Here is an 11,277-nt window from a genome sequence, read left to right as displayed (position 1 = left end):
AAGCCGATGCGAGTATTATAGTACAAAATCAGGATTTTCACCCTAATGAAGCCAGTTGTGGATAGAAGAATCTCACTGTGCATCACAGCGGCAGCGTCCATTGAAATCTCAGCCCCGGTGGCTTGTTTGGCTATTCGAAATATTTCTTGGATAACACAAGGATAGTCACACGAGGCACTATTAGCGCTGAGGTCGTGTCTACCGCAACCGTATCCCTGTCAGCTACGTTAATCGTCCAGCTATGCAGGTTTCTCTTTTAAAAGACGTCATCGACCCGTTCGACAACTCTTCACTGACGCTCGAGCTGCGGGACAACCTGTCCGCTCTCGTTGGTTTCCTGCCCGCCAACTTGACCGCCGGCCAGACGGTGGAACGCGAGCGACAGTGGGTGCTGTCGGCAGGGACGCAATTCGCGTACGCGCTACTCTTCGGCACCGTCGTTCTTGTGGCCGTCTGCGGAAATTCGCTGGTTGTGTGGAGCGTGGTGTCTCACCGGCGCATGCGGACTGTCACGAACCTGTTCTTGGTAAATCTCTCCGTGGCGGACTTCATGACAGCCGTTTTCAATGCTGCTTTCAACTTCGTCTACATGCTGGAGAGTCACTGGACCTTCGGTGAACCATACTGCGTGTTCAGCAACTTTGTGGCCAATCTGACAGTGGCCTGCTCAGCGTTCACCATGGCCGCCATGAGCATCGACAGGTGAGTTGGAGAAATTTAACACGCTCAAATTTGATTCAACAACTTGCTTTTTAGAGTGGCATAGTGCCTTAGCTGCACAATGTACGCAAATGAGAGCAAATGAAAGCGTATAAACGAAAGTCATCAGTCAGTTGTCGTTTCTACGCTATTCGTGGCTCGATTATTTGCACTGTGGTAACCAGAGCTTGAATATAAATTATATATAGTGTGCTGTTCTACGTGTTTATTTCCATGACAGAGTATCATGTCTGTAGCTATCCATATAAAGATCAAGCGAAATCTAGGTTTAGAACTTTCACCCTTTCAATAAAACCGAATATATACGACCTGTGTGTCGGCGCGTTTTCTGTTGGCTGCTTATGTATGAGCAGTCTACCAATATTCGGAAGCCGATTATGCTGATGTGCCTTGTTTTCATGACCCAACAAGATTCCGACATTCTCTTAAAATACTTCTCTCTAATGTATATTCGCAACCTCTAAATGCCAATCATCCTTCGCCTTAACTCTCTTTTATTGTGTATCACAAACCTATATTTTTCCGATATCACTTCAGATAATGTGGGCCCATATCAACACAGTTACAATTGTTTTACCTTCATAATTCATTACATGCAGGTTCATTTTTCTTTAGGACCCTAATCTTCGGTCTCACGTTAATAAGCACGATGATTCACTACAGTTTTCTGGAACAATATTTTGTGGCTGCCGCGATTGTATAACGCCTTGTGCAATGCTTATTGAATAGAAGTGCGTTTTGCGTTATGTCTCATTGATGAGCAGCTGATGCCACATTGCGTTTTCTGACTTCGTGGTAGACGTGTACCACCTGTCATATTACTTCCCACCATAATTCAGTGAGAAGGAATGCACTATAAAGTTTTAGACGTACTTGTCACCTGTTTGATTGAAAAGCCAAGAAAAAATACATTTCGCTAAGAGATTGAAGCTCATGCTTTGCAATTAGTCAAAGTTTATGATCTTTCTTATCCTATAGATCTAGCTTTCTTCAACTTTCCTTTCTCGCATATACTTTAAACTATGATGATGATGCTAGGATTGCGAAACGTTTCACTATTGCCGTTGAGTAAACCAACTTTCCGAACAGCATGTATACATTGCAAACTCGCAGGGCCAAGTGTGTAGCATTCAATTGTGTCTACGTCAATCAGTAAAGCAACCCGTTCTCTGCCAAGGTTCAGAAAGCATGATAACCTCTGGCTATGACCACAATAGTCATGAGAAAAGTGCAAACTCAGTATACTGTAGTCGTGGGCCACTTGAATGCAGAACTGTGGAAAAAGCAAGCTAGTGAACAAGCTATTGGCAACTACGGCATAGATTCTAGGAACAGAAGAGGAGAGATGTTGACAGAATCCGCGGGAAAGAATGCGCTCCGCATAATGAATATCTTCATCATGAAACGTAGCAAGAGGAAGTGGACCTGGGAAGGCCCTAATGGAGAAACAAGAAATAAAATAGGTTTCATACCTTCTGCCGATCCGCGCACAGTGCAGAATGTACAAGCATTAGGTAGAATAAAACGCAGTGATCATACGTTAGTGAGGTCTAGGGTTCACCTAAACAAGAAGAGAGAAAGAGTAAAATTAGCCAAGAAGAAACAGGCGAACCTTGACGCAGTAAGGGTAAAAGCAGAACTATTCAGGCTGGTGCTTGCAAACAAATATGCAGCTAGAGATGAATAAGAGATAAAGGTGATGAATAAAACAATAACTAGGCTAGCTTCAGAAACAGCAATTAAACTGGGAGGTAAGGCACCAAGGAAACCAGTAGGTAAGCTCTCCCAAGTAACTAAGGACCTAAAATAGAAACGACAAAGAATGAAAGTGTGCAACTCAAGAGATCAGGTTCGCGGGACTGTAAAAACTTATCAACAAGGAAAAAGCAAGAAATATTCGAAATAATAACGTGATAAAGACTGACGAAGCAGTGAAAAGTGGACACAGCATGAAATCAATGAGAAGAAAACTTGGCATATGACCAGCCAAGATGTATGCACACCAAGATATGCAGGGTAATATCATCAGCAATTAAGAAGATATAGAAAAAGCAGCTGATGAATTCTATACTCGCCTGCACAGTACCCAGAGCAGGCACGCTACCTCCACGCAAAGTAGTAATGAACAGGATACAGAGGCTCCTTCTATAAGTAGCGATTGAGTTAGAAGGGCCTTCCAAGACACGAACGGGAGAAAAGTGGCAGGAAAAGATGGAACAAGACTCGATTTAACCACATATGAAGGATATGTCATGTTCGAAAACCTTGCGGCATTTTATAAGAAATCTCTCACCACTTCAATTGCTCCAAGAAATGGAAGAATGCCAACATTATGCTATTCCACAAAAAGGGTGACGTTAAAGAATTCAAAACCTACAGAGCCATTAGCTTACTTTCAGTATTGTATAAACTATTCACCAAAATAATTTCCAATGGAATAAGGGTAACACTTCACTCCAGTCAACCGCGGGATCAGGCTCACTTCAGGAAGAGGTAATCTACAACGTATCACGTCCATGTGTTCAGCCAAGTATTCCAGAAATCTGTAGAGTGCAATGAACCTCTCTATATGGCTTACGTAGATTATGAAAAGGCATTTGATTCATTAGAGACACTAGCAGTCATAGAGGCATTATGTAATCACGGAGCATAGGAGGCACACGTGAATATCTTGGAAAATATCTACAAAGATTCCACAGCTCTCTTTGTTCTCCACAAGAAAAGTAGAAAGATATCTATAATGAAAGGGGTCAGGCAAGGAGACAGTCTCTCCAATGCTATTCGCTGTATGCTTGGAACAAGTATTCAAGCTAATAAACAGGGAAGGCTTAGGAGTGAGTATCAACGGCGAATATATCAGCAACCTTCGCTTTATAAATGACATTGTCCTGTTAAGCAACACATGCAAAAAATTACAACAATTAATTGAGGACCTTAAGAGGAAGCTTTAGCTCGGGCCCATCTCCGACGCGGCCTATTCAAATACATGTAAACGCAAAAACGCTTTGTTGAGATAACCCCTGGACCGACTTTGATTCAACTTTTCGCATTTGAGAGAAAAAGGTAATTTCTAGTGACTGTAGGAAGCGGAATTTCGATTTGTGGCCTGAATTTTATTACAAAAATTTTCAAAATTCGAAAGTTCCAAAAAATAGAAGCACAAAGTTTACAAATTCACAGCTCTGCACCAGGAACAGATATCGCGGTTCTCTAAACGGCATCCTTTAGATCTCTCAAAGCGGACAAATGTTGTATGTCAATTTATGTTACCTGAATTTGTTGCGTTGTGTACAATGGTTCTGCAAAAGCTGTGTTTGCTTATTGCTGAATTTTTTTCAGATTTTAGTATACCATATCGATTTTGTCCGCTTTAGATGTACTATGAGTTGCAGTTCACAGAATCATGCTATCATTTTTCCTTGCTGAAGTACAGAGTTCTAAACTTGACAGTGTCGTTTTCTGAAAATTTTGATATTTGCCAATTTTTAATAAAAAATTGACGACCGAAGTCGAAAATTCGAAACCAACAGTCGCTAGATCTTATGTACTTCTTTTAAATGCAAGAAACCTCGTCAAATTTCGTACAGTGGTTGCCGAGAAAAACGAGTTCTCATTTTACATGTATTTAGATAGGAGCACCCAAGCTAAAGCTTCCTCTTAACAGAGAAAGTTAAGAGTGGGGTTGACGATTGATATCCAAAAGACAAAGTTAATGCTCAGTAGCCTGACAAGGGAACAAGAGTTCAAGGTCGCCAGTCAGCCTCTAGAGTCTGTGAAGGAGAACGTTTACTTAGGTCAATTAATCACTGGGGTTCGTGATCACAAGAAGGAAGTTTAGATAATAAAAACGTTTTGGAGTGCATACGGCAAACATTGCTATATCCCAACTGGAAGCTTACCACTATCATTGAAAAGAAAGGTGTACACTCAATGCATTATACTGGTGCTAACATATGGATCAGAAGGTGGGAGGTTGACAAAGAAGCTCGAGAACACGTTAAGGACCGCGCAAAGTTCGATGGAACGGATAATGTTTGGCCTAATGTTAAGAAACAGAAAGAGAGCGATGTGGATCAGAGAGCAAACGGGGAATGCCGATATTCTAACTGAAATTAATAGAAAAAAAATGAAGCTCGGCAGGCACCGTAATGTGGATGATAGATAACCAGCGGACCACCAGAGTTACAGAATGGGTGCCAAGATATACAGGAAGCGCAACCTAGGACTGCAGAAAACTAGGTGGGGTGATGAAATTAGGAAATTCGCGGGCACAAGTTGTAATCAGTTGGCGTAGGACCGGGGTAATTGGAGATCGGAGGGAGAGGCCTCCGTCCTGCAGTGGACATAATATAGGCTCATTAGGATAATTACCACAATTCATCACGTGACTTCTGTAGAACAAGAAAGCAATAAAAACGAACATTCCTGCGCTGAGAGTTTTTTGATTAACTAAAGTTCAAGGCATTTTAAAGATGAAAGAGACATTTGTAGGGATAAAACTGCCACACGGGAGCAGCGACACCCCGCACGGCCGACCGCTTCCACACGGTCTCGCTTACTCTTGCCCCCGCTTATATCACCTTAATGCTACTTTATGTTTATTTATTTCGTAATTTTGTGATTGAAGGGCGACGTGCCCATTCCAATCTTCCAGCCGCAGCACACAGCTTCTTGCATGAAGGAGTAAGATGAAGTTAGGTAGGCTTAGTTACGTCTCACTGGCCCGCGTACCTTACTGCCGCGTTCATGTACACAGAATGTTCCAACTATCATGCACCAAGATTTAAAAGTGTGAAAATGCCACATAGCTGGACAGAACCAAGGTAATGTTATTTGCCGTCGCTTGGAGATTCTCAGAATATGTTTTGCATGCCACCTAATTACATAACTAGTCTTAATCAATTATGCAACTCCTCAAATATTATAATTAAAGAAAAAGCGAAAATTCTAGAGCAACATCAAAAACTCCCGATACAGCTTTTTGTTGCCCAATACGTGCTTTTTTCGAGGATGAAATAATCCAGGGAATTCAGGCAAAATTGCCGCACAATTGGCCTCTCGGGGCACTTCCCGTAATGCGATAGCGTTAAGGGCGCCGTGCCATAGAAAATCCGGCGTCCCCCGTCGGCGTAGAGCAACGGACGTGGTTTCGGCTGAAGAATTTCGAACCACACATACCCAGGCACTCCATGTGGCACAACGAAGTTCCTTACCTAATTGGATTTCTCAAGCTAAAATACGTAGATCAATTGTAAAGCATGATTTCGCCACAACCTACAGACATGATAGCGTCGGTCTGTAATTTGAATAGATGAGAAAACATAATTCAGTTACGCGAAAACACGAACGAACCCCTTTTCCAGCGTTTCTACCATACATAAACTGGCCACAGCGACCGCCATTTGCGTGCGCCGGCGCGCGAATATCTTGGAGGGCACGGAGGGGCGCGCTCGTTTCCTTTCAAGACCTCCAGGTGGGTCTCGCTTCCCCGCATTGCGCCCCACGCAAGAGGCCTCCTTTCTACCACAAAGCCCACCTTCGAGTATACCGTTCTCCGCCAGCGTTTCTCGGTCAACCTTACGGTGACGTACGCTGCAGTTGCCGGGAAGCGTGAGAAGCAGATAGGGATCTTCGAATGCTATCGCGTTCTACTCTTTAAGGCGAAGCTTAAGCGTCCTCCATATCTTTGGCGCGCTTCTTAGACGCTCGGAAAAACTCCTTTATGTAGCACGTATTAAACAGCAGGAACCTGTGCCGTGAGTTGTTGTTGTGGCTGTACAATTGATCTGAGCGACAATTTTATTCGAATTATAATACTTGGGTAGTTGAATATTTGATTATGGCTAATTATGCAAATAGGCGGAACGGTAAAAACGATCTGAGTATCTCCAAGCGACGGCAAAATTACCTTGGTTCTGTCCAGCTACGTGGCATTTACATATTTTTAAATATTGGTGCATGATAGTTGAGACACCACTTTCTCTCTCAAATGCAACAAATTTCATTCAAATCGGTCCAGGGGTTATCTCAGAAAAGCGTTTTTGCGTATTACATGTATTTCAATAGGCCGCGTCGGTGTTGGGAACGAGCTAAAGCTTCCTCTTAAATAATCGTTGATTTCACAACCACGTTGTTCTTGTGTATTCTTTCCAAAACCGTTCTTTTTTGTCATTTTCTTTGTGTTGAACGTTGCAACATAGAAATAATCTGATAAAGCGAACTGAGTTCGACCAAATAACGCCCATATGGACCATTGATTGTAGGCTAAGCAGTCTGGCATGTTCTTTCAGTTTCATCTAGTTGTTAATATTTTTTCTGTACCTGTGCTGTATTTGTTTATCAGAAAGAACAATCAGTTCACCTAACAGCTTTTTTGGGGTTTTGAAGCTACGCTCGAACTAATAAGATGTTGATTATTGTTCATCATTACAGTACTGTTGATGGTGATTGCCGTTGTACAGATCCTTCATGGGCGATCGTGTCGCAATTTTGTTGCAAAATATAGCGCTGTCAAGAGCTATTCATTTAGAGAAATGAAAGCCTATCCGTGGCGAGGTTCAAACGTATGGTTTCGGACTGTAATCCAGGTGTTGTGACTGCTGAACTATGGGGCTTTCTTCTTTCAAAACCTATTATTTATGTAAGACCATAAATGCAAACAGCATAAAGAAAAATTTAAGAAACGTATCTTGCACAAAAAAATACCGAAACCTACTCTTTAATACAGCAAGGACAGTTGTGTAAGCTACTCCTGAAGCAGGTTACGCACTCAGTTCAGAGACTGCAGAAAGCCGACACAAAATATCTACATACCTTGGGGTCTGAACATGCAAGTCATACACCCGACTCTGCAAGAGGCTATGCAAACAGATAATAATAACTATATCGTAAGGCATGTTACGGGATTATTTAAACAATGTAAACCAATATGGGATGATGTTGGCGTCTTTCTTGGGTGCTCTCTGCGGAATCTAATAAAAGTGAGTTCCCACAGAATGCAAGGAACAGTGATCGATTGTCTCAGGTTAAGGGCACAGGTAGTAATTTTTTGGAGCTGGAAACAAAAAAAAAAGAACGTTTGCATATAAATAAAAATAGGAGTTTAAGTAGAATTTTCATATTGCTGAAGGTATTTCAAGTACAGACTTACAGATTCGTCCTGAAGGCGAAGCAAAGAGCGATAGCTGACGATGTATGTAAGCAGTAAGATTTAGCATCTTCCTTACGGTGTACTTTGGAGGGATCATTGCAGATGTGAGCGAACAGTCGCCTTATCAAAAGTAAGATAAGCGGGAGTCATATTCATTTGTGGAATCTGCCCATCCCGACTACAAATTTGATAGTCACGGCTTTTCTTCCTCCGCTTACCTATCCGCATTTAGACATTGATGTCCACTAAAACGACCCTTTAGCTTCTAAATGCTGGATTCGTTCGGCTCTTCTAAAATTTTTATTCGGGCTACCACATTAGCAGGCCTCACGCTACTATTGAAGGCAACAAGACGACCTGAGCGCCATCCAGTAATCACGAGGGGAAACCGAGAGCCATAAGGAAACCAATGAAGACGAAGCAGACGCACTCAATCGTTGTCATTACAGGTAGAAGAAAACTTAATTGAAAACTTCCTCCGCAATCATGAAGTCGACCTGCTAAACACAAAGACGGCGCGCACGCCAGCTCTGTGCAGTACACAGATGTTGAGTAGGTGTTAGTCAAACATGACTACTGCTCACGGAATCGCGCGCGGCAGGATCAGTGTTCACCACAGCTGTAGAATCGCCAGGTCCACTCCCAACATTGTTCATAGTGCTGTTTGAAAACCTATGCCGATACGTTCTTCTGTAAAACAAGCATATCCGCTATCGCCACTTCTATTGGCACTTAGAATGGGTCCACTGTGCATTAGCATATTTCAGTGTAGTGACATCCAGGGTTTTAGTATATTAAGCTATGAACTCAACGTAATGGCCTACGCAGATAACCTTGCGTTTTTTTCTGCCGATAAACCCAACATCTACAAAGTCCTATTATTTACTGGACAAATTCGAATGGTCTTCTGAAGCCCAGATAAATTGATCTAAAAGCTTGGGGCTTTGGTTTGGTTTGAGGAATTTTACAACGGTTCATGCTCGTACTGAATGGAGATGCAGGCCACCCAAATTCTGAGGTCTTCGTTTAGAGGCATGGAATCTCAGCCTACATCACTTGTGAGAGCGGGTACCAGCAATTACAGCGTTTGGCTTATACTTTTGTTCGGCACCGCATATGTATATTTTTAAGGCGAATGGCCTGCAACCTGTTGCTGGCAACAAAGATACACTAAATGCTGCAGATTCGTCACTGTGCCAGGGCTCATATAGAACATTTCCACAGAACAGTTACTAACTTTCTGTGGTTGTCTACCATTGAACTTATGTGGGCAGATAACCTCTTTCGACCTGTATTGTGCGGGCAGGCTTGGTTCAGTGCATCTTTTTCGCGACAGTTAGTTTGTGAGTTCTTGTTTTCCGTTACAGTTCACATGCCTTAATCCGATCATTCAAGCAATTTAATGTTGTCGATGATCTACCCGCCTTAGTGACGTCATCTCTGTACTGTCGCGTTTTAATTAGAGTGACGAATTACATAGCACGAAAACTGTGATTCGCGAACTCAACCCTTCGATTACAATTTCTATTGAAAGACAATATAAAGCTGATATCCATGTGTATATAAGGTTGACAAACTTTCTGTTGACTATTCCGTGGACTAGTCTATAGACAGTCTATAAACTCATGGCCTTACACTTTTGTAGGCTAGTCTCCAAAATGGGTAGGTCTATAGACTCTCTATAGGTTGCCGTTAGAGATGGTAATTCCCATTTTTTGTAAACTACTGTAAATAAAATGCATATATACAAATGTAGATAGACTGGCTAAAGATTATTTCCATAGAATATCTATGGACTTATGGCCTTACACGTTTCGCAGCTTCCAGTCCAGACTAACTATACGCATTTCATGTAGACCAGTCTATAGGTACTTAATGTACTTATGACCTTACATTTTTTGTGAAGTACCGTCTATATACCAGCTATAAAAATGTTAAAACACTGGCCTATGGACAGTCTTCAGACTTGTGGCCTTTCACATTATTTTGCGTCAAGCTCAGCGACTGAGCTTATCGCAAGTTTCCTGCTCTGAAAGCTTTTTCGGTTTCATACATGTGAATTGGTTGCCAGGAGCCTGATATAAATACTGTTACTTTCGCCTTACCAAAACTGCAGCGCACGCAGTGCTCATGCATGTCCCGCAAACATGGCCTTTCATCTGAGTACGCGAGCATTTATTCAACTATACATGTCTTTTTGAAAATTCCTCTCGCTAACACCATGTCGAGGTTGCTGCGCAAAGTACGTCACCAGAATTTGCCTGGACAGACAGCGCAGCGTTAATGACGGTCCGCTTGAGCGTCAGGAAATTAGATCTAACCATCAAGAGAGCAAGTTAGTCATATACAACAAATTTGTATCATCTGCCGCTGTTCTTTCTCATGGAGGTTCTCTAAAGTGCTTCCTATTTATAAATCCGGTGATAAGCAGTCTTTATCGAACTACAAACCGATTTCAATAACAATTACAGTCATGCAAGATCTTAGAGCATATCATTCATAAACACAGTGCATTTCCTGGAATCACATAATCTGCTAACATACAGCGTGAGTTTTAGCGCGGTTTTAGTGCGACAACGCAGTTAGTTGAGTTTACGCATGACATTTCCCCCAGTCTCGATGTTGGCAACCAGGTTGATGCTATGTTTATAGACTTCTCTAAAGCATTTCACAAATAATTACATTCTAAACTCCTTGCTAAACTTAATACTGTACTAAATAATTCTCAACTATTTAAGTGGATTTCGAGCTTTATTTCACTTTGTTCTCAGTGTGTCTCTTATAGCTCGACTGACTCTACTGCTATTGATGTGACATTTGGAGTGCCCCAAGGCTCCATTCTTCGGCCACTGCTTTTTTATCTTTAGATAAATGATTTGACTGTTAAAATCTCTTCTAACATTCGTCTTTATGTCGATGATAGTGTTATATATATGTAATTATTTACTCTTCTGATAATAATTACCGCCTCCAAGAGTCTTTTGCTAGGTTTCGCACCTGGTGCGATCCCTGGCAAATGAACATTCACTTTGATGAAACCGTCCTTCTGTCCTTCTGTAAAAAAATTTTCTCCCTTACTTTTTCATTACTCTATGAATAACCACGTTGTGTGTAGAGTACCTCAGTATAAGTATGTCGGTGTCATTCTTGTGGATATTATATCTTGGTCTACTCACATTGATTACATTTGTAACAAAACACTAAAAACTGAGGTTACCTACATTGCTCACTATCCAACTCTCCGAAATATACTAAGCTACTATATATAAATTGCTAATCCGTCCTGTTGTTGGCTACGCATCTGTCATTTGGAACCATTATAAGAAGTGTGAGATTAACAGGCTAGAAGCAATTCAGAAAAACGCTTTAAGGTTTAGATGTTACCGTTATAATCGTAACTTTTGAGC

General features: G+C 41.7%; 1 protein-coding gene across 1 annotated transcript; it reads left to right on the top strand.

Annotated features, from left to right (window-relative positions):
• Positions 1-241: 241 nt before the first annotated feature.
• On the top strand, positions 242-706 carry LOC140219825 (tachykinin-like peptides receptor 86C). Its single transcript, XM_072289784.1, has one exon. It carries the CDS (start codon positions 242-244, stop codon positions 704-706), a length of 465 nt encoding a protein of 154 aa, XP_072145885.1.
• Positions 707-11,277: the final 10,571 nt, after the last annotated feature.

The sequence above is a fragment of the Dermacentor andersoni genome, chromosome 1, assembly GCF_023375885.2.
Source record: "Dermacentor andersoni chromosome 1, qqDerAnde1_hic_scaffold, whole genome shotgun sequence".
Taxonomy (NCBI): Eukaryota; Metazoa; Arthropoda; class Arachnida; order Ixodida; family Ixodidae; genus Dermacentor; species Dermacentor andersoni.
This window is presented reverse-complemented; position numbering and strand designations above follow the sequence as displayed.

Excerpts from the sequence above, each read along its gene's own strand:
- LOC140219825 (XM_072289784.1), top strand. The coding sequence starts at position 242 with ATGCAGGTTTCTCTTTTAAAAGACGTCATCGACCCGTTCGACAACTCT.